At 41.5% G+C, this 22,419-nt stretch overlaps 3 protein-coding genes across 9 annotated transcripts; 1 reads left to right on the top strand and 2 right to left on the bottom strand.

Moving 5' to 3' along the window:
• The first annotated feature begins 1,031 nt into the window (after positions 1–1,031).
• LOC119022982 (pepsin A-like) lies at positions 1,032–5,614 on the top strand. Of its 2 annotated transcripts, none has more exons than XM_037104528.1 (9): positions 1,032–1,132; positions 2,695–2,836; positions 3,010–3,127; positions 4,063–4,181; positions 4,287–4,483; positions 4,578–4,694; positions 4,788–4,932; positions 5,131–5,229; positions 5,328–5,465. In XM_037104528.1, exons 2-9 carry the CDS (start codon positions 2,696–2,698, stop codon positions 5,463–5,465), a joined length of 1,074 nt encoding a protein of 357 aa, XP_036960423.1. In that variant the 5' UTR covers positions 1,032–1,132; position 2,695. The 2 variants fall into 2 exon arrangements, with proteins under 2 accessions (XP_036960423.1, XP_036960424.1); XM_037104529.1 differs by lacking the exon at positions 1,032–1,132 and adding an exon at positions 2,449–2,545 and having other exon boundaries at positions 5,328–5,614.
• Positions 5,615–5,765: 151 nt separating this feature from the next.
• Positions 5,766–8,452, bottom strand: LOC119023150. Its single transcript, XM_037104852.1, has 6 exons — positions 8,296–8,452; positions 7,885–8,196; positions 7,539–7,665; positions 7,332–7,450; positions 7,178–7,224; positions 5,766–7,050 (listed from the first exon to the last, which is right to left on the bottom strand). The coding sequence occupies exons 1-6, from the start codon at positions 8,327–8,329 to the stop codon at positions 6,880–6,882; spliced, it is 810 nt and encodes a 269-aa protein (XP_036960747.1). The 5' UTR covers positions 8,330–8,452; the 3' UTR covers positions 5,766–6,879.
• A 1,236-nt stretch (positions 8,453–9,688) lies between these two features.
• Positions 9,689–22,166, bottom strand: LOC119023196 (zinc finger protein 335-like). 6 transcript variants are annotated; one of them, XM_037104939.1, is made up of 28 exons: positions 21,448–22,166; positions 19,296–19,489; positions 18,877–19,153; positions 18,674–18,751; positions 17,341–18,471; positions 17,055–17,243; positions 16,771–16,935; positions 16,421–16,679; positions 16,142–16,319; positions 15,946–16,058; positions 15,810–15,828; positions 15,594–15,710; positions 15,164–15,237; positions 14,826–14,986; positions 14,497–14,717; positions 14,300–14,399; positions 14,124–14,212; positions 13,780–14,036; positions 13,555–13,669; positions 13,263–13,460; positions 12,953–13,095; positions 12,679–12,818; positions 12,427–12,524; positions 12,220–12,306; positions 11,769–11,852; positions 11,613–11,672; positions 11,408–11,513; positions 9,689–10,416 (listed from the first exon to the last, which is right to left on the bottom strand). In XM_037104939.1, the coding sequence occupies exons 2-28, from the start codon at positions 19,485–19,487 to the stop codon at positions 10,295–10,297; spliced, it is 4,773 nt and encodes a 1,590-aa protein (XP_036960834.1). In that variant the 5' UTR covers positions 19,488–19,489; positions 21,448–22,166; the 3' UTR covers positions 9,689–10,294. The 6 variants fall into 6 exon arrangements, with proteins under 6 accessions (XP_036960834.1, XP_036960835.1, XP_036960830.1 ...); XM_037104940.1 differs by lacking the exon at positions 21,448–22,166 and adding an exon at positions 21,163–21,314; XM_037104935.1 differs by lacking the exon at positions 21,448–22,166 and adding an exon at positions 20,442–21,309.
• Between the last annotated feature and the right edge of the window lie 253 nt (positions 22,167–22,419).

The raw sequence follows: 22,419 nt of genomic DNA, 5'->3' as shown, positions 1-22,419 counted from the left end.
GCCCTGTGGATTTGTTTTTTTTCCATGTGCAGTTTGTGTTGCTTGATTAAACATGATGTGTGTTATGGGATGGAGGTGTCAGGCGGTTTTAATCACAGTGTGATTAAGATGAAGGTCACAATCAGAGTCTCTGTTACCTTCGTCAGAAAGCTCTTGACTTTGCTGACTAATGGAACTGAACTGAAAGCATCTGACTCGTGCCAAATATTTGACTTCTGCAGATGTCAGTTAAAGGGCAACTGCACCAGAAAGCAACACACGATTTAAGAGTTTTGTTTTTTTCAAATACACATGTACTAACTGACTTTTTATCAATTAAGGAATAAATAAGAAAAAACATTATGATGTGTGAATGACATTTCTGGGCATAAGATGGTTTTAAGTAAAATGAAGTTTTTTGTATAAGCAAGGCCATATGAATCACATTATTATCACTGATAGTAGGAGTGGTCCAAGCAGCAATATCAGTAAATTATCAATAAAAAAAGATTATTTTGATAGAAACAAATAGATTTGCATACTAAACAACAGACCAATGGATTTCCAGATGTAGAAATCAGTACAGTACAGATGTTTTCACAGTAAATCTACTCTCAATGAATGTGCTTTTTACTTTACTACACTGACAGCTGTGGTTACTAGTTACTTTGCAGTTTGCAGATCAAGTTACCATGCAAGAAATTAAAGGAGCAGTTTGTCTGTGTTGTTCCTCTGACTCACTCTCTCTTTCCTCCAACACAAAAGTTCTTTCTTAGTCCTCCAGTTCTTTAATGCTTTTTTTAAAGTGTTGTGAGCGGCTTCTTTGTGTTCCTGTCTTAACATGTGTTGCTCTGCCAGAACTGCAGCGTGCTGATCAGCATGATGCTCCTCGGCTGGCGTGTCAGTTGTTTCATCTGTTTCTTTTCTGTTGCTCTCTCCTTTTTTTCCCTGCTTGACGCGACATTGCCTTCTCTTTAGGGCAGTGTTGACTTCATTCTTTTTCTTACTGTTTTTGACAAACATGCTAGTTTTGTCGGGGGTTTTCAGGGAGCAGTTGTTCTCATGCTGCCACCTCCAGCAAGACACCAACGAAAGTCTACAGTTCACCCAAAAAATTACAGTCATCATCTACTCATACCGATGCCAATGAAAAGTCAGTTGAAGTTTGTAGTAACATTTCTGGAGCTTCATAGCAAAACACTGTTGCAGCATTCTCCGAAAGTAATTTAAATTAATTAAATTAAAGAAAACCAATAACATGAAATTGCTTTATACAGCTTGTCCGGCATAATCAAAGTGTCCAGAAGCCCAGAGAACCCAAATAGAGTTATACAATGTTGTTTACACCCTTTTTTAAACTGAAATCTTCACTGTAGCTGCTAAGCTAAAAGCATCAGCATGCCATGAAGTGTGGGCAGGAGCTCAACTGCACATCAAGGGTGTAAATTATTTCTTATTAAATTAGTTTTGGATCTCAAGGGATTTCAGAGACTTTCATTACACCAGACGAGCTCTAATGGAGTGATTTTACAGTTTTATTCATAGTTTTTCTTTTCCTCTTTAAAACAAGTCCTCATCTACTTCAGAATGTTTTGCTTTAAAGCTCCAGAAATGTCACATCAATTGCGAAACTTACAAACCCAATGCCAAAGCCAAAGGTGATGAAAGTTCTGAGTGGGATTTCAAATTAAATGACTTATGAAACATAAACTTTGTCGGCACGTCATGAAAACAACTTGCTAGTCACATTCAAACCGCAGTATATCTACTCGGTTTAGATTAAAGTTCACAGAGTTTTGATGCTGTTTGTTCACACTTCAAGTCAATTCCCTGATGTCTTTGTTATGTGTATTACTGTTATCAGCTAACCCTGCCCACATAACAGTTCACACCCTTGAAACACGTGGAAAGTTTCCATATCAATCTTAAACAGAAGTTTTGTTCATCAGAACATCTGACCTACGCACAGTTCACACTGTGTCACACTGTAAACACTTATCCTGCACTTATATATTCAGATGGTCAGTTAGATAATAAAAGTCAAAAAATTATTTTGCTGAACTGTTTTCCACATTAAGGAATTTACATCAACAATGCTGAGATAATCATTAGTAATGTCACACAAAACATTTATTTTATCAGTGTGTTTGACATATTCATTAAGATTATTTTAACTTTATACAATCAACACACAAACTGTTCGTTTGAAATAAAAACTTTAAACTCGAACTTTAAAAAGCAACCTTTGTTTCACAGTTAACATGTTGCCACAAAATAGTTGAATGATTCTAGCGAAACTCTTCATTGTTTAATTGTTTAATGGAATATTTGCTTCTAGATAAGAGGCAATTTATCACCACACTGCAGATTTCTTATCTCCAGCTGACACGTGATATCAAGTTATGTAGAGGGGCATTTCGGAGTCACAACCTTGATACGATGTATAAAAAGGCTGGACTCTGCTGCTGAAACTTCACTCCTCTGAGTCCAACAGTAAAGTGACCGACATGATGAAGTGGCTCGTTGTCCTGTCAGCCCTTGTGGCTTTCTCCGAGTGCCTCCACAGGTAAGTCTCACCTGGCTGGTTGAAAAGAAGCTGCTCCTCTATTTCTTTGACACTTTGTGCCTCAACAGGCAAAATTACTGGAAGACAATATTTGCATCTAATATTCCTGAGGGAAACATCAAATTCATGTTCATGTTTTCTGTCTGTAGGATGCCCCTGATCAAGGGGAAGACTGCCAGGGAGACCCTGCAGGAGCAGGGAAAGTGGGAGGAGTTCAGGAAGCAGCACCCATACAACCCAATGGCCAAGTTCATCCAGACTGGAACTGAGTCCATGACCAACGATGCTGACGTAAGTCCAGACCAGTCACCATCTTATTGACTGCAGCCTCTGGTTGAATAGCAAACATACATATAGAGTTATGTCTCTCTTAGAGCTAATAGCAGGTATTTGTAAAGACAAACACATTTTGTGCTTTGAATCAAGTTGTTAATCTCTTTATTTGTCCTCCTCCATCCCTCTAGCTGTCCTACTATGGTGTGGTCTCCATTGGTAACCCTCCTCAGTCCTTCACCGTCATCTTTGACACCGGCTCCTCCAACCTGTGGATCCCCTCAGTCTACTGCAGCAGCCAGGCCTGCCGTGAGTGTTACAGAGACCACTAGCACGGGCGGTTATTCAGTCAGTTGAACTCTCCAATCATTCTGATAGTGTTTTCAACAGTGGTGGAAAGTAAACAACTATATTTATCAAATTACTGCATATAGACATGATATTGAGGCGCTTATTATTCTTTGTACTCCGCTACAGTTATGTGACAACTGTTGCTACTTGTCACTGTGCAGAGTCAGATTTTACATAGAAGATATAAAATTATCATATAAAATTAAACGCATGGATCATCATAGATTAAATTAACTAACTGTGTAAACTAAATGTGTAACTAGTATAACAGCACTTATCTTGATAAGTCTGTTCCGCTACTTGATTAAACTTTGATTTCTGGATTTTATCTTGCTATACAGTCTTAATTAGGTGGTTGTGTTGCTAATTCAACAACAAAAAGGTCCAAATACTCATTTATCAACTAATGCAGTAATTAGCAAACTACTATAATAGTTTCTTAAAGCAATATATGTAGAAAATGGCATTTTGTGGGATTTCGTGCCTCCCACAGGTTGTGATTGCAGCACCGCTGTCCTAAATACAACAATTTGTCGGATGTAATGTAGGTGCTAACTACAAACACAGTATAAACATAATGTATTATAACAATGTGACATGTTAAAAACTTGTATGTTGAAGTAAACATGTATGTAACACTGTGATCCTACCTTCTCACTCATGTTACACAGCGCAGACACAAGTGACAGGAGGGTGGAGTGGAGAGTGTAACTTATTACAAGAAACTTAACGAGGAAAATTATTTTCATTTTTTTGAAGCTGTTATAAAAAAGTATCATAATGTTGCTTTAAGTACAAGCAGTGGTACAACACTCAGTAATTGCACTTACCCCATGACAAAAGATGTTCCATGTTTTTGTGGCAAATTCCTGAAAGTGCACATTTCCCTGCAGAGAACCACAATAAATTCAACCCTCAGCAGTCCTCCACCTTCAAGTGGGGAGACCAGCAACTGTCCATCCAGTACGGCACTGGCAGCATGACCGGATATCTGGGCAGCGACACTGTTGAGGTAACTCAAAACCCCTGGAACAACATGCACAGTCTGTTTAGACTTCAAACATGCGTGTCCCCGCGCTCTGTTGAACTGTGACTGACAGCTGCATCGTGTATGCAGGTGGGCGGCATCTATGTGGCCAACCAGGTGTTTGGACTCAGCCAGACCGAGGCTGCTTTCATGGCTTCCATGGCAGCTGATGGCATCCTGGGACTGGCCTTCCAGTCCATTGCCTCTGACAACGTCGTGCCTGTCTTCGACAACATGATCCAGCAGGGTCTGGTGTCCCAGCCAATGTTCTCCGTCTACCTGAGCGGGTACTGAAATAGGATGGAGATCTGTTGGTTGAGTGCATGTCTGTCATTTTACTTTAAATTCATGCCAGACATTTGTATTTTCACTCTCTTACAGCAACAGTGAGCAGGGCAGTGAGGTGGTCTTCGGTGGTACCGACAGCAACCACTACACTGGACAAATCAACTGGATCCCCCTGTCTTCTGCCACCTACTGGCAGATCAACATGGACAGGTATTAATAACAAAAAACATAAACTGAGCCCAAAACATTGCACAAAGCCTTCTAGCTCAACTACAATCCCCGTTCTGCCGTTCCTCCTCACAGCGTTACCATCAACGGACAGACCGTGGCCTGCTCTGGTGGCTGCCAGGCCATCATTGACACTGGTACCTCCCTGATTGTTGGCCCAACCAGTGACATCAACAACATGAACTCCTGGGTCGGAGCCTCAACCAACGCGTACGGAGAGGTGAGTCATACCATCACACCATACCATGTGAAGTAGATTTTCCCCCATTTTCTGAACTCAGAGTAAACAGACTTTAATGCTCTGACGTCAAAACTCTCAAAAGAAAATAATTAAGCAGGACTTGGTTACTCGCTTTAGCTGGAAACCTGTAAAACACCAATAAATACATCTTCTCTGTGCGTAATGTTCTTCTCACAGGCCACAGTGAACTGCCAGAACATCCAGAGCATGCCTGATGTCACCTTCACTCTCAATGGATACGCCTTCACCGTCCCTGCATCTGCCTACGTCTCTCAGGTCTGCTGGATCCCCGACAACCACTGAAACAGAAAAGCTTTCAACACTATAACTGAAGTTTGGGGGAAGTAACTCTGTTTTCTCTTGTCTCTCCTCAGAGCTCCTATGGTTGCATGACCGGCTTTGGCCAGGGTGGCTCTCAGCAGCTCTGGATCCTGGGAGATGTCTTCATCAGGGAGTACTATGCCGTCTTTAATGCCCAGGGTCAGTCTGTTGGTCTGGCCAAGTCTGTTTAATCAAATAAGGCAGCTGATGTATAATCTATAAGAGTGTATTTCCCTCTGGGGCCTTGTCTGATTGAAGATTGGATGTAAAAATAGTGCAAATAGAAGACTCTTGACAGCATACACATGACTGTGTTGTAGCTGCCTTTTCATTAAACTGATTACAGCAACTAAAAACATTCTGCGTGTGTTTTGTGTGTGTGTCAGTCTGACTGTGGTGACTACAGTGGAGATCGTATGTCTTAAGTCAGTTTTGTGTTACAGTGCTGCGCTGAAATGTCACAGGAATAAGAATTCGTCCCGTCTCTTTATTCATTTGCTCTTAAGAGAAACTTGACCTTTAAGAGACGATACAAAGAGGAATCGCCAACAGCTTTTTTTGTGTATAGGGAAGAACAGGGCCAGGAATAGAATATCGAGCGGCTCTCAGAATAGCGGAGGGCCAGGTTTCCTCTGAGGCTGTAATAGAGATGAAACTGATAAGGAAAAACATTGATATGACAAAAGATAACCTGATGACATGATCTGACAACATTGCTGCTATCTCAGCCTGTGAATAGGGGCACGGTGTTCAGAGGAAACCACATGGAAACAAATGTTTTGTATATATTTTACCACACAATTAATTTCTTTAATTACATCATCACTTCATTTTCATTTAGCTTATCATTTTCACAATCCATACATATTTTATACATTTAAAGGTATTACAAAGTTATTACAAGTTGTTTAATATGGCACTTCCATAAAGCTGGATGACCCATGACCCCAGACAAAAGAGAAGTTTAAACCAGCGGAGGCCAAGATGTCATGAGATTTAATTCGTTATAGAGTTCAAGCTCCAAAAATGCTGGATCCTTCATTTCCCATAATGCAACCAAATGCCTCTTTTTGTTATGTCCTCCCTGTCATGTAAATGTCTTAAAGGAGAACTACATAGTTTTTTTTTTTTCATTTCCTTTCTCTCTGTCCCACACAAAATACTGCTCCTGAAACACCTCATCAGAAGTCCCACCTTTAATTCTGTGACTTTGTGACATCACACTCTGTCACAGAGTCACACATTTGCATAATTTATGCTCAACAGTTAGTTTTGCACATATGGATTAATTTAGCACAGCTGCTCTGTTGTTTGTTAGCGGCGCTGGCTCAGGCTTGTGTGAGCTGACCAATTGGAGGAGACTGGGTATTCAGGAGGGGGGACTGTAAAGAGACAGGAGCTCAAACTAACCATTTCAGACAGAGTGCCTCTAACCCAAAATAAAATTATGACCTCAAAATGAGCAAACTCCATCTCCTTTAAAAACTCAGGCTAAGTAGTATGAACCACAACCAATACTTGCCATTCCATTCCTTTACAAACACACAAAGAACAAAGAAAACCTGTCTGATTAGAATCCGACACTGACTAAAGTTTCACATGAATTCACTGGTGGATTGCCAGTGTGGAGTACTCCACCACCCCATCACCCTCTGCTCTCCAGGTGGACTCAGGGGCTCCCACTTGTGTCGTGTGTGTCCTCAGGTTTTCATATACCTCCATTGGCCTCTGGTGAGCTCTGAAGTCCACTGTGGTGTAAACTATGCCGCACGTGTCCTGTGGGAGACAAACATTTTCAGGAGACAGTGTTGTAGAGGAAGTCTGGGGCACAAACAACCAATGTGTTACTAAAAGCAACTGACAATGAATCATAGTGGCGACATGTTCCCTGTTTAGCACTTACCGGGGCCTCTTGTTTCACTGACTCACATGGAGTTTCTCCATATTTGTCTGCAAAGAAAAACAATATCGGTTCAGTCCAATTGACCCTTTCCAAAGAAAATGCACAACATGTTTTTTTTTTTAATGCAAATCACTAATCTAAGGAAACTGCTTACACGACTGTTTACGTTTGGGCTTGATTCTGCAGAAAACCACACCGATAATGGAGGTGATCAAAATCATTGCTGCAAAGGACACAATGACAGCTAGCGAGAGACCGAAACTCCAGGGAACTCTGGGAAGGAAGAAAATACACTGCATTCCAGATCATCCATTATTCAGCAAGGGAGCAGCAGAAGACGAGCAGTCTGCAGAGTGAATACCTGAGGCTGTCACCGTGGTCCTCTGCCAGAGCAGCTCCAGTGGAGTCTATGAGTGTTGTGGAGGTGTTTGGTGCTTTGATGGCTGTTGTCAGTGCAGGCTGAGACTGGCTATGGTGACCGGTAATCTCTGTAAAATGCAAGAATTTCAAATAAGCTTCCAGAGTTTCAGGCGATAATTAACCTTTACTACTGTTTCGACGCTTTAGAAAACAAACTTAAATATCCTTTTGCAAGAAAACATTTATCTTATGAAGCTGTAGTAATCCAGTTTTGGCCTGAGCGTTAGAGGCTATTCCATAATACACATTAATAACGTCACATGAGTGAAGATTATAAGACTGCTTACCAGAGACCTCCACGTAGTAATCACTGTAGACGCGGTTTTGAGTTCCCAGCACATAACATCTGTAATAGCCTCCGTCCTCAAAACGTACATTCGATATTTTAAATTGTATCCAGCCATCACTCTCGGTTATCGTCACTCTGCCTTTCAGTGAATCACAGACGTATCCTGTGCTGTCCAGCAGATTATAACATCCTGCTGGATAGAGTTTACAGCAGGACTTGTTGTAAGTGTTGTAAAATGAAGGGAAGGCAAGTCTCAGCACAACGTGTTCAAACTCCTCAATCCTCTGCTGCCCCTTCAGATGAGGGACGTCTGGAAAACAAATATTAATCAGGTATAACACTGGAGAGCAGAAAATTATCAATTTGCCTTTTTGCAAAAAAAGAAATAATTTAAAAAAAATAATCATACCTAATAAAAGTAGGAAGAGAAATGAAATCTTCATCTTAAGTTTAATGCTCAGTGACGCTCAGCAATTTTTGACAGTTTCCAGTCTCTTGGGAAGATCTGAAGCCCCTCCTTGGTGAAGGAAAGAGGAAGTTCATCAGCTGGAGGGAACAGACTGATGTGTCTCATGCCAGGCTGTCGGCTCTTTGAGGATTGGTGTGGCACACCATGGATATGTTTCATATTTAACTTCTTTTTTTTTTTTTAACTGAATGTTAAATGTTTCCATATAATGCAGACACACGCAGGGTGGACGCAGGAGCAGGAACTCCTGTGATGTAACCTACTACAACACCTTCGAAACTAATGATGATGACAGTCAGGAGGATGTCGATCATTTCTGAGGTCATAGGTTGTGGCGTATTTGGGGTGGATTACATTACATTGCTCAAGAGTGGCTGTCATTGCATCCTTCCCTGTGCAAGAACTGTTGACACAATGCTGGAACTGCCTTCAGCACACCATGGTGCAATGTAACACCACAAATTACAGCCTCACATTGAGTTGCATCAACTCATTTCTGATTGAATGTGCAAGCAGAGTGAATGTTTTGTAATAGACTGCATTCACATGGTGGCCATTTTCCTCTGACATCATGCTCAAAGTGGGAAGCTCAGATATTGGTATAATGTCATGTGACTGTGTTTCAGGCTGTAAGTGATGTAAACATAATGAATCTGACAAACTGTGAACAATATAAAAGAAACACGGTATAAAAGTATTTCCTGTCGTATTGTGTAGCACTCATACAGTAATGTTAGCTGGGAAGTGGTTCAATTTTTAACTTAGCTGTTGTCTAAAGGAGGCCAACAGGTTATCACGCATGTTGTTTTACCTTCATATATGACCCAATGTCCCTCTGGATTATCACTGTCCATCGTCTTTTTAGTTGCTGGTCAATCAAGAGGTGGTTAAATGACAATAGGTTGTAAGATTTGCTATGCTTAAATGACTTACAACCTTGAACACAGCAGTATGAAATTTGAGCTTCCCATCCTGAATGTGAGAGGAAAATGGCTGCCATGTGAATATAGTCCGTAGCTTTGCTTTTTTTTGTCCACGGCATTAAAATATAATGACACTTTAAAGTGGATATACCTTAAATATACGTTTAGTAGTCCCATTTCACGCTCATTTTCAGATTAATATTGTATTTATCAATGACATTATTTTTTTCATACTGTCCATTTCTGCTGGTGGTGACTTATGCAAATCCCGATGGCTCATTTGAATGGACAGCTTTGTATTTGTCTGTGAATTGAGCCTTTTAATACATCACCTTGACCTGCTTTATATTGAAAAATGAGAGAAGTATCAATTCCTGCAATATGGGATCCATCAGAAGATGATCTTGACATAAAAGTATACATAAAGTGATTTATTTGGTGTCAGCTTTCAGCTTATTAAACAGTTCATATTCACCAAATCAACACATATCCTCCATCACAGAACAGAAGACAAATGGAAAAAAGTATGTACATATTCATAAAACACAACGCTGCGGATTAACAACAATCATATCTGATTACAGATGAAAAATAAACACTGCCTTTTCATTCCCCCGTTCAGAAACTTAAAATGTTCACTTGGATGCGCTGTATAATTTCTCCAACATGACATAAGCCATTTGATTTTTGTTGATAACATTGTCTTGCAAATGGAAGCAGTTGAGGCACATAAAGAAAAAAAAAACATTTTTAAGAATTCAGAATAGACCAATCTTGCCTAAATTAACTCTGAAATGCACAACCCCTATGATTAAGTTAGAAGCAATGGGTGCAATAACTTGACTTTACAAAAAGCTGTTCATCGAACAGTGTGATCGCCCTCGAGCAGATGATTTTGTAGTTCACGGCCAGCTGAATGCATAAATAAGTTGAGGTCACTGAACTTGTCAGCTCATAGTGGTTTGTGTTGGTCCTGCACTGCGCAGGTTTGTACCTAGGTAGGCTTAAAAAGCCATCTACTCGTCTGTGAAGGTAATGACGTCATAGTGGATGCCTTGCTGCTGCAGCTGCTCCAGCTGTTCAGGTGTAGCTTCTGTGTAAAGCGTCTGGGTCTGTGCCATGGCTGCATCTGCTACAGCTGCAAGAACAAAGATCAGAATTCATGTTATTTACAAAAAAAAAATAACATGAATTCATGAAATAACATTCATGAATTCATGAATGTTATTTACAAGCTTTTGATGATGATGATGACGATTATTATTATTATTATTATTATTATTGATGTTGTTGTTGTTGTTGTTGTTATTATTATTATTATTATTATTATTATTATTATTATTATTATTATTATTATTATTATTATTATCAATAATAATAATAATAATAATAATAATAATAATAATAATAATAATAATAACAACAACAACAACAACAACTAGTTAACAAGTACATCATCATAGCAATTAAAACAGATTGCAATACAATGACAGTTTTATATTGATATAAAAATAGTCTAAGAGGATACAAAAGGACACAATAAAACAGTCATGAAACACATGGTTAACCAATTGGGGTTACTCTTTCATTTAAATTTCTGATGACTTTTGCAGCCGCATTTTGAATTAGCTGAAGTCTGGAAAAGTTGGGTTTGTTTCAGCATGAGTGGAGTGAGTCACAGTAGTCTAAACAGGAATGTTTCCAGGTTCTTGGAAGACAGAAAGAACCAGATCTTAGACATTCTGTGTAACTGCTAAAACAAGATTGGGCAATTATTTTTAACATGCTGATAGAAACTGATATTATTATCAAAAGAAAGATTTCTGCAGCTAGAGGTGCCACTGGTGGATAATGAGCCAAGGTGTGGTGAGATGTGATTGTGTGTGGTATCTGGGCCGACACTAATGATCAGATTTGCCTACAGTTGAAGGAAATTATTCAACAGACAGATTTTGTGAGGAAGTTAACAGCTGCAAGTCAATTTATCAACCCCGATTATTGTGGTATACTTTGGGAAACATTTCATTGGTATAGTCCTCACTGAATTTGGTAAATATAAACAAACTAACTGTGGTGGAAGACAGAATATAAAACAAGTGAAGAGCAATCTGCTCCCTGTGAGAGCCAACCTGTGACAGCAGAGTGGGCGGCAGCCTCCAGGTCTTCAGGATTCACAATCTGTTGTTCCGAGCTCACAGGTAGGTACTGGATCTGACCATCATGACTCACAGCAATCTGAACACATAAAGAACAAAACAAATAACCTCTCACTGTAGGGAATTTGAGGTTATCTGCCAACTTTAGACTGTTCTAAATGATGAATATCTGCCTCACCTGTTGCTCCTGCAGAAAGGCCCCGTCATGCTCGTACTGGATGATCTGTCCGTCTGGCATCTGACAACAGGAGAGCAGTTTGAACAAGACATTATCACCTTAAACAAGGCATTTATCCAGCAGTTACAGGGACTTCTCGCAAGGTAAAACACTGACCTGTATGTGGTTGCCATCAGCAACCACCACATACTCCTGAGGGATCAAGTGCTGCACTCCGTCCTGTGAGATGATGTACTGAACCTGAAACATGTGAGGTATGAGTTGAGATGAAGGAACGTAATATGGTTTTACTATCTAAAGGGATAATAAGTAACATTTATGCAATAAAATGCCACAATATCACTATAGATTTGTAGCTTAATACACATGGGAAACCTAACTTTTTCAAATCAACAAGAGAAGTCAGTCTGATATTAGAGCATTTAGTCTGACTGGGTTCTTCTACACATGGGAGTTTGTTGCTTGTGAGTGACGTGGCGGATTTGCATGCACAGCACAAATTTCTTAAACAATTAATCAAACAAAGCACAGCCTACTTAACATATATTCATCTCTGCTATTCCACTGTTGTCAGGATCATTAAAACAGGAAGTGATAGAATCCTTACCTCAGTCACCTGGTTGTCTCCTGTCATCAAGTGCTGAACTGTCTGTCCGTCTATGGTGGTTATCTGCTGGATATATGTGCCCTCCTCCTGATTAATGTACATTTAATCAATTTAGTTATAAAAAAAAAAAAAGAGTGGCAATTCACAGTAGGTAGAAAACACCTATACTGTATGAGACTATCATAATGAGTCCATTATCATTTCTACCTGGTCTGATAGTGCCTGTTCTTGAGCTACGATGATGTGTTCCTGTCCGAGGGTCTGTAATCGCTCTGGAGTGATGACTGTCTGATGTGCCTGCAGGGCTGTTAGACACACACAGCAAAACACACACATTTAATTAGACATTTTTGTGACTTAACTTCTTATCAATCCTTGTCTATTTTAACCTGTTAGCCTGTTTTGAACCATATTATTGAGTACTATTTTTAATTTTGAGCCTTATTTTGTGTTCCTTACACTGTAGTGTGGCCAGGGCCTCCTCATCGCTGTTCACTATGATGGTTTGTTGAGATGTGGTGCTGCGATTCTTGCGTGTAGGATGATCCTGATTGTGAAGACGCTCCATGTGAAACTTCAGATGGCCATTACGGTTAAACCTGAGATGTTAGACAAAAAAAACCATCAACATTGATGTTTGCACATCATCGTCACTGCAGGTGTGTTGCATTCAAACATTTTTCTCATTTAAACCAACATATTATCTGTGACTTCAAATGAGGTATGCTCCCACCTTTGTCCGCAAAGTTTGCAAGAAAACGGTTTCTCATTGGTGTGTGTCATCATGTGGCGCCGCAGGTCTTTCTTGTTCTTGGAGGCAAAGCTGCAGCTTGGACACTTGTGAGGGCGGAGATAGGAATGTTGCCCCATGTGAGCCTAAAGACAAAAAGATACCAATTGCAAGGTTAGAAGATTCAGGGCAGGAATGCTTTAGACATAACAGAAACACCTAAAAAAAAGTTGATATTGACAGTTAAATTACATATAACGGTTGGAAATTACAAAAAGTTGAGCAGAGAGTTGAAGACAGAGAGACGACTCACCTTGACCTCGGGCCAGGAGGTGGAGGTGAATTCACAGTCAGGACACTTGAAGGTGTTTGTATCCAAGTGCGCCCTCTTGTGGTTCTCCATGTCAGAGCGTCCGTGGAAAGACTCCATGCATATCCGGCAGGAAAACCTTTTGGTGCTCAGACCGGGAGAGCCCACAGCAGAGGGAGAGGCTGGGGCTTCACTGCTCAGCTGACAGAAAACACAAAACACAGTCAGAGAGGAGGAATCGTCTATGTAAAACGGAGCTTTACATGCCAAAAGATCTGATCTCTCTTGTAATTACCTCCACCTGCTGCAATACACCATCAGGCAGTGCTGAGGCGAGGTAGAACTTTTCACTTTTCAGGCTCTCTGACCCCGAGACTTCCACAGTCTGAGAAGGACTGCTCTCACCATTACTGCAAAGATAACATTCATAGAGGTCATCAGTCTTATTCTAATTATTCATGTGACTCTGTTTTCCAGCAACATCTGTACCTCCTAATCCGAGAGAAGTGTGTTATATTACCTGAATTCAGGGCTAGGATTCTCTTCAGCCGTCTGTTCCACCACACTGAAGTCTCCTCCACCATCGTAGGCTTCGATGGCGATCTGGGTGAGCTCTCCTGTTTCTGAGGTGGCTGCCTCGTAGGCCTCTTGTAGAACCGTCTCGCCGTTCTCAGACACATGGAAGGTCACGACCTTCTGGGCCTGACCCGGCGCTGCAGTCACAGTACTCCATGTTCCCTTTTCTAAAGCTTTGCCCTCTGACTTTAGCACTGCCACCTGAGGAGCACAATCTGTCAATTCTTCCATTTTACTGCTTATTCTCTGTTAAGTGACTTTCTATTTTAAATGAGCCACAGTACAAACCTGTAAGGCGTTTCCAACCAGTTCCCGGGCATTGCTCATATTAAGCAGCAGGTCGAGAGCATTCTGTGCGGATAGATCACTGGATTCAGCTGTAGAGCACATGGAGAAAAGTCACAATGTGTCCTTATGTTGACACACATCACCAGAAATACTAATAATGAAGTCTCTTCAGTGACCTTGTTCGTAGATGATGGTGGTGTTTCCTAATGCATCCTGGGACACTGAGGCATTTTCCATACCTTGCATGGCTTGTAGTGTCGCAGAATCCACTGCAACCTAATAACATGAACATTTTTTTTTACAAAACTATAAAAACGCCAAAATTAAATTCAAATGGGGCCTAAAGTAAATAATGCAACTATAATAGGCTTACAATAGTGTTCTGCAGGCCCTGTGTGTCCTCGTGTTGTTGTTTAAGCTCCTCGATCTGCTGCAGGGTAAAGAAGGGTCGGCGTCGCCTCCTCACAGGCTCCTCGGGGTGAGATACGGCCCACTCCTCAAATGCCTCAGGGTGGCGACACTGCACATGTAGACGCAGGTTCTTCCTGTGCTTTGTCGTGAAGTGACACATTTCGCAGGAGAAAGGCTTCTCTCCTGCAGGACACACATTCATAACCCAGCGATTTGTCGTGTTTTACATTCATGAGGTGATGATTAAATAATAAATAAATAACTTTGTAAAAGCCCTTCTGCCACACTGACCTGTGTGTTTGATGGCCAGATGGGAGACGAGGAACTCCTCTTTAGAAGTGGAGTATTTACAGTAGTCACACTTGAAGGGCCGGTCGTTAGTGTGGGACAGCTGATGGTTGAGCAGCAGCTTCTTGTTGTCGCAGGTGTAATCGCAAAATTCACATTTGAACCTAGCATAAGTACAAGTTATTAACTGAGATGATGTCATCATTGCTCACATCAAACAAAATGACCAATGTTGATTCATGAAGGCATATTGTAACAAAAATGTATCATCAGAAAATTATGTGAAAATTCAGTGTGTCTTAGAAACACACACTCACAAAATAAATGTTTTGAATACTGACTTGTCTCCGAGGCTCTGGATGTGGGTCAGCAGGTGCATTTTGAACGTGTACCGTTTCTTGAAAGATTTCCCACACTGCAAAGACAGAAAGGCATCTTCAACAAGAGTTTTGGAGTTGATTAAAAAGCCTGTTAAATGAAAGGTTTAGGTTTTCTACAACATTGTTGCACGGTGACATTGTTCAGTTCGGGCAAGTAAATCATGCACTCAAAGAAGGTCAGTGAACCCAAAATCTTCAAACCTTCCGAAATCAAAAATATCTTTATAGGTAATCCTCAATCGGTAAATGGTGTCCAAGGATTCTGGACTATTAAGAATTAAGTGCAAACAGAGAATGTATGGAAAGTTACTAAATTGTCAGGGAAGTACAGGTTGTGGTTAACCCATGATTCAAATTCTTGAGTAATTTTTTACAATCTTTGTTCTCTGACCTTGTCACACATGTGTGGTTTCTCTGAGCTGTGGGTCTTCATGTGTTGGGTCAGTCTCTTCTGCATGGGGTAAACTCTGTGACACACAGGGCAGAGGAACTCTGACACCTTTGGTACCTGAAAGAATGAACAGGAAGTTGACAGGTTAAATGGCCCAAAACACAGTGAGAATGCTCATTAGCATTTTACCATCATTCAAATATGGAAATGTCTTACCGACTCTGTCTTTCTTTTTCTGTTGGATGGAAAAGAAACAGAAACAGAATCAATTTTTAATAAACCTGTAAAACGTGCTCTGGATTAGGAATTATTTATTGCGCATGTACTGTATGTTGTTAAACAAGCTACTTACTTGTCTTTTTTGTGGACTGCTGAATGACGAATGACATCTTTCCTATAGACACTTGTGTAATCACACTCCTCACACTTGAATGGCTTGGTGCCCTCATGATTAAACATGTGTTCCTGCAAAATGGACAAGTTTTAGGAAACTGTAACTACAAACTGAGGTCAACCTTAATATTTTGGTCTATTTTACTACAACTGACCTTGAGTGAGGACCAGCGCTTGCATCGATAGTTGCACTGAAGGCACTTGAAGAGCTCGGGGTCATTGCCCTCATGAGAGTCCACATGGAAGCGCAAATCTTCTTGAGTGAGGAAGCGCGAGCCACAGATCCAACAGTTGTGAGGTCTCAGGAGCGGTTTGAGAGACTTATAATACCGACTGGAAGAATTTGAGAGACAGACACAGTTAGCTTGTTGTATAAGTTATTTTACAGTGAATTTTGAAAAACAACCGTGGACATATACCAATTTGACACTTACTTTCGATTCATATATTTTTTATACTTCTTCCGAAGAAAATGCTTGGAGGGTCGACCGCGCTTCCTCTGGTAGAACTCTTCCTCTGGCTGTGTGTTGGATGAGGGGTCTTTATTCTCAGAGTCTGATTGGCTAATTGCTGCCTCAGCTGTGTCACCATCTGTCACCATTGCAGGAACATTGTTTAACCCAGAGGAGCTTGCCTCTTCGGACACACTAGCATCCCCATTAATCCTGGGTTTTTTTGCAATGCTCTCTGCTTCTGTAACATAAATTCAAAACAAGAATTAAAACACAGGAGCCAGAATTGTAAGCTTTGTGACAGAAGTGATGCATCATGTACTAAAACTGACCTTTGGGGATGTAGCCTTCATCTAAAAGGCTGTACTTCCTCGGACGGCCAACTTTACGTCGAGGACGCCCTGTAGAGGAGGAAGAGATCGGAGGAGCGGGCTTCTTCAGAGTAGCTGGTGGTCTCCCATTGCAATCCTCCTCAGCTGGGTTGTAGTCACTGTCCTCTGTGGATAAACAAAGGAGCAGGGAGGGAGATGTGTGAATATGATTCCTATCTTTTGACTAATTCACTGACTCAGAAATGTAAGAATGAATCCATTTAATGAAAATCATCCTCACTGACCTTCAGGATCATCAATTGCTCCAGCGTCTACAATATCATCCTCCTCTTCTTCTGCTGCTGCTTGCTGAGGCTCAGCAGCCTTCGATTTTGCTGCCCTCCTCTCTTCAGCTTCCTGCCTCTCTGCCTGGCGACGGGCCAATGTCTCACTTTTAGGAGGCCGTCCACGTTTACGCTTCTTTGCATTGTCCCCTAAAAAACAGATATTACACCAAGAATAAATTACAATTTAAAAAACAGAAGGTCCATCTCTTTGCAATAAAAAATCAACCATACCACTGGACATTACCTGCAGGTTTAAAGTGTTTGTCTCTCATGTGGTTGATGAGTGTGTCTTTGGAGGCGCTCTTGTATGGACACATCTTACACTTGAACTGCTGTACGATCACCACTTCCATCATCTCCTCAAGCTCAGCCAGGTTTGGGGGTCTGTCTCCAGAGCCCTCTGCCACTGTTGATGTCTCCATCTCCCTGACCAACCCACATTCATCCTGTGGCCCCTGGGAGCCTTGAGGCTCCTCTTGGCTGGGTGAGCACTGCTGTGCCAGCTCAGGCTCTGGATTGGATGTGTACGTCCCGCTACTGCTGATGAAGGGCCCAGGCTGACTCTCACTGCACTCCAAAGCCTCTGGGAGCCCGCCCGAGCCTGCCGTGTCTGCCAGAGGGTGGTCTGATGACGAGCTGTCATCGGCGTACAGAGAGGCTTCTGGTCCGTTGCTGCTCTCCATGTAACAGGAGTGATGTGGCTGCTGTTGGGAGTGCTGCGGCTGATCTGGATCCTGGTTCTGCTCGTCATCCTCATCATCGTCCCTTGACTGGTATCGAGAGCAACCTGGTTGCTCAGAGTCTGCAGCTGCGACACACTCCGCTCCATACTCAGCCCCATACTGCCGACTTGTCTGTGTCCGGTGGTCTGCACTACTGTCAATGTAACTTCGTGAGTGATGCGGTCGCTCACCATCGTCCACGGCACACTCCAGGTACCCAGCGCTGCACTCCACCACATAGTGGCCTCGGCTGGTCGGGTTTGAGTCAGCTCCGCTGCATTCCACATATCCAGGCAGGTCCTGGTCACTGTTATCCCCACTGTAGTCAGGGAAACCAGACTGGGAGCGGGTCTGGTCAGGTTCCTCGCCCGAACACTCAACATAGGAGGATGAGGACTCCTCTGTCTGGTCTGGACCATCTGCACTGCAGTCCATGTACTGGGAGGGGTGGGAGTGCTGGGGCTGGTCAGGTTGACTGCTGCTGTCCTCTGGGTAACCCGAGTGACCCGGCTGGTCGTCAGGCTGGTCAGGTTCAAGGTTGCCCTGCAGGTCTCCTTGGTCCACACAGGTGGATGTGGGGCCCTCTGCAAGAGCTTCTATGGATACACGATCAGAAAGGGCTGAGGATGACATGTGGGCTACCATAGGAGCACCTGTAGTGGACAATTATTTTAAATAAAAACTTGTTAGAATGCTAAAATAAGGTTTATTCATAACAAGTTGACACAGAAAGGTTAAATAATTTCTCTGTCTGATGAATACAAACTTTCTGAGTAACATCGAACCAGAATACTCTGTATATTGTTGCTTTTGTCATGACATTCAATGAGTTAGCGGTAACAACAGCACACTTACCGTCATCTGGTCCTTGTAATATCAGATACTGGGTTGTTTCTGCACCTCCGTCTTCTGCACTTGTCACAGCTATGCAGCCTAATAGAGGAACAGTAAATAAGATTTCAGATTTCAGCGACTTAATGACAAACTAATCAAAGTGACACAGCCTCAAAGCTGCCCAGCTCATGATATAATGGAAAGAGGAGTCTCAGTGGAAATACCATTCATGATATCAGGGCCGATTGTTGACTCTATGATCTTGTCAATAGCAGATCCCAGATCTGACGAGGTAGAAGCTGTTGAGTCAGAAACCATCATGGCTCCCTCAGACACAGCGCTGGAGTGGACCATCATTCGGGGTGACTCAGACACCAGCACTGACTGAGTCACTGTGGACACGCTGGACACACTGGTGGACTGGGCCACTGAAGAAGAGTCTGGGAGGTGGACTGATGAAACTCTGACGTCTGTACTGGAGCTGGTTTCTGGGATGAACACCTTGAGGGGAGGGGCAAGAACATGATATCAAGAAACTTTTGTCATGAAGTTAAAAAGCCTGGTTTTGTTGCCTTTAGTCCAAGGCTGTTTCTTCACTCATGTTCACACGGTCATCCTTTTCATTAGCTTACAAAAAGCTTACCACAACTCCCTCTGAGCTCTGTCCCACATGGCAGTCGGACTCTGGGGCCTGTGCATGAGAGGCAGCAGCATCGCTGCTGTCTGCAGACATGGCCTCCGATGACTCCATACCCATGCCGCTTTCAGACGGCTCCTCCATCCCTGAGGGACCTGCATCACTGCTGCTCTCCACCTCATTCTCCTCAGAATCCATAACTATCCACAAAAATAAAAAAAAGTTATTTTATGACATTTTTTCAAAGCATACTTACAATCACCTGCAAGTTCATAACCCAATTCTAGTTCCTTAGTTACTTGCCATAGGACAGCTGTTTGAGTGTTTGCATGAGTTAAGGTATTTTATAGTTCCAGCTAATTTGCCCCTTGATAAACAACAAAGAGTGTAAACAGTAAGACCTCCAAGACCTGCTGGAACACAGATACTTTTTCAAACTTTCTCAGCTGTGAAGAGGGTTAGATAAGGTAACTAAGGGCATGTTGCCTATGCTGAGGTATAACAACGACTTTAATTGTTTTTTTTTAGCAAAGATGTTGACTCACTGTTTTGATGACTTGACAGAAAATACATGACTCGACTTCAACTTGGAAGTTAAATACTTGTAACTTGATGACTCAAATCTGTGTTCAGTTTTCAGTGTCCTGTATTGTAGTCTGGCTGTTAGTATTTAACTCTTTAAAAGTGATGGGATGGAATACTTTCTGAGGAGCAACTAAGAAAGCTTTAATAAAGTGTTTTATCGTTTCATTTATTTCACTGAATCTCTATAAACAAATTAAATTTGTTGCCATATGTCTTAAATGGTCGGATAAATTAGACAATAATGTTATTATTTTGCAGGTAACACCTTGTCTTTTCTTTTTATGATGACCAGATGCTGCAGTTAGGACTGAAGTTTCTTGGGTGGGGAAAAAGTGACTGGACTTTTCTTAAGCAACCTTGAGATGACTTACCCAAGAAAAAAAATATTTGGGACTTAATGAGACTTGAGCTTACTGACTTGAGTCAAATGTCTGGTTTGTACATATGTAAATGGGTTCTTTCCAAATGGAAAGCACATGGAAAAACAGTTGTAATAGCCCCTGTAAAGTCCTTACACAGTGGTGGAAAGGGACAGTATATTTAATCAGATCCACAATTTTGACTTACTCACACTTAAAACTTTTGCTCCACAACATTTGCTGGTTGACATCTACAGTTCATTTGTTCATGTAAGATCAAAACATTTCCTCAAATGCAGGTGTCAGATTGTAAATCTCCTTTGGGCAAATTATGTTGTCTTATCCTGAGATAAATAGACTGGCATGATTTATGAAAAATGTTTTTATATATCAAGACAGTTCCTTGACTGCCAGTCTTTTGCACACGATCCCGTTTTACTATATTCACGTCAGTAGAGGAGTTAGCTGATGAATATCGATTATGACGTGGTTAATCATACGTGCTCTGAACAGTGTTTGCGTCAGTAATGTTAAAACCAACGTAACTGCTCCTTGAGTTTATCTACACAAGTAACACAGCTTTGACCCCACCAGATGCATGTTGTCTGTACACATTAGTATTAGCAATATGAAGTTTCTTTACTTAAGGATGTGTAGTTGTTGATGTTGAAATGTATCTACTGCAAGTGTGAGCAGTTTTAACTGGTGAAGTATGACAATACTTGTGAAGTGACAGCACCCTTGGTCAACAGCTAGCTAAGCTACATAGAAACTTAGTGCCAACGTTAACAGAGCAGCTAACGTTAGCTCTTAGCTGGCTAACTAGCAGTGTTGTCACGGTAGCTCGGAATCTTATTTAAAGACGCTGCACATCCCATACAAATGCCTTGCACTTATACAATGACAGTTTCTGTGTTTGAACGTGATACCGCTACTGAACGAAGAACTTGTCACTGATCTAAGCAAGTTGACACATCAACAGCGTCCAACACAGCGCGTGTTAGCCGTTTAAAAACGGGCCTAGCTGCCCTTCATCCTGCCTGCTCCGCGTCGCCATTTTACACCAGGCAGCCCGATTTTACACTCAGGCATTCTGAGAGCTCTACTGGGGACCTCGAGGGCCTCAGCTGCGGCAGACCGCCCAAATTCTCTCCCTGAAGAAAATGAAAACATTTCCCCTCCCCGGCACTGGAATCTCCACGCTTTTTTCTTACCGTACGTTTTCGTGTAGAAAGGTATCCTTAAGTGTAGACGCGCTAAATAGAACAGAAATTAGTAACCGATAATTGTTGCTTCTTTCTAGTCGGGCGCCATGAGACTCTCCTTGCTTCCTGTCCGTGCAACCGGATCTTATTTATTGTTTTGTCGAAAACTGGTTCGATGACTAACCAAACATTTTTATATATAAAGGATTATTTAGATGTTAGTGTGTAGAGTCTGATTGGCTGCTTTATGTTTCTTCAGAATCGGTTAATATGATGTTTACAATCACTTGGTGGACTATTGTTTTTCGAGGAAGGCGTATTACGCAATTGGATGCGGAGTAATATGTATACACTTCGGACTGTGCTGCTAACCAACGCAGCAGAAAGTAAATACGTGACAGGTCCACAGTATTATTATTTTATCTTTCCTTCACCCTTGAGGCCACTTTCCTGAAAGATTAAAGACATTTTTGTGTGTTGTGTTGTGAATGATGAGTGTTAGACAGGATAAATGGTAAACATAACGGTTTTCATCAAATCCAAATCCATTATCAATCAGTTTTTAATTTCACAGGCATTTTTACCCCTTTGTTTTCATTCACTTGTATTTCTATCACCTCCATTTTTCTCATTTATCAGATTTATTATTGTCTCTATTTTTGAGACTTACTCTTGTGTTGCTACTTGTTTTCCCTCTGTACTGCTTGTTACCAGTGAACTTCTCCCAAGGGGGATCAATAAAGGAATATCTTATCTTCTCTTGTTTAATTGTTGTTACTTCCACCCTTCATATGCTACGCAGAAATAGTTTGGGATATTTTGGTGTTTATTCTGTGACATATTGATGATATCATTTTACTTCAATTGTATATCCATGCACATGCATGTATGTGCACATATCCCAAATCTCCCTAACTCATTTTTAGTAGCATAGTTGTTGGAACATGGATTGAAATGTCACATAGTATCGGATGTGGGAAT

Source organism: Acanthopagrus latus, chromosome 7, assembly GCF_904848185.1.
Source record: "Acanthopagrus latus isolate v.2019 chromosome 7, fAcaLat1.1, whole genome shotgun sequence".
NCBI lineage: Eukaryota > Metazoa > Chordata > Actinopteri > Spariformes > Sparidae > Acanthopagrus > Acanthopagrus latus.
This window is presented reverse-complemented; position numbering and strand designations above follow the sequence as displayed.

What these genes read in the sequence shown, in the direction of transcription:
- LOC119022982 (XM_037104529.1), top strand. Translation starts at nt 2,487, where the DNA reads ATGATGAAGTGGCTCGTTGTCCTGTCAGCCCTTGTGGCTTTCTCCGAG. An exon ending in CCATGACCAACGATGCTGAC is followed by an intron (nt 2,837 to 3,009) that starts GTAAGTCCAGAC and finishes CCATCCCTCTAG; the next exon opens with CTGTCCTACTATGGTGTGGT. An exon ending in TGGGCAGCGACACTGTTGAG is followed by an intron (nt 4,182 to 4,286) that starts GTAACTCAAAAC and finishes TCGTGTATGCAG; the next exon opens with GTGGGCGGCATCTATGTGGC.
- LOC119023150 (XM_037104852.1), bottom strand. Translation starts at nt 8,329, where the DNA reads ATGAAGATTTCATTTCTCTTCCTACTTTTATTAG. An exon ending in GACCACGGTGACAGCCTCAG is followed by an intron (nt 7,451 to 7,538) that starts GTATTCACTCTG and finishes CTTCCTTCCCAG; the next exon opens with AGTTCCCTGGAGTTTCGGTC. An exon ending in GCCCAAACGTAAACAGTCGT is followed by an intron (nt 7,225 to 7,331) that starts GTAAGCAGTTTC and finishes TTTTCTTTGCAG; the next exon opens with ACAAATATGGAGAAACTCCA.
- LOC119023196 (XM_037104935.1), bottom strand. Translation starts at nt 20,484, where the DNA reads ATGTCAACCAGCAAATGTTGTGGAGCAAAAGTTTTAAGTGTGA. An exon ending in AGCAAAAGTTTTAAGTGTGA is followed by an intron (nt 19,490 to 20,441) that starts GTAAGTCAAAAT and finishes TTTTGTGGATAG; the next exon opens with TTATGGATTCTGAGGAGAAT. An exon ending in CAAACACTTTAAACCTGCAG is followed by an intron (nt 17,244 to 17,340) that starts GTAATGTCCAGT and finishes TCTGTTTTTTAG; the next exon opens with GGGACAATGCAAAGAAGCGT.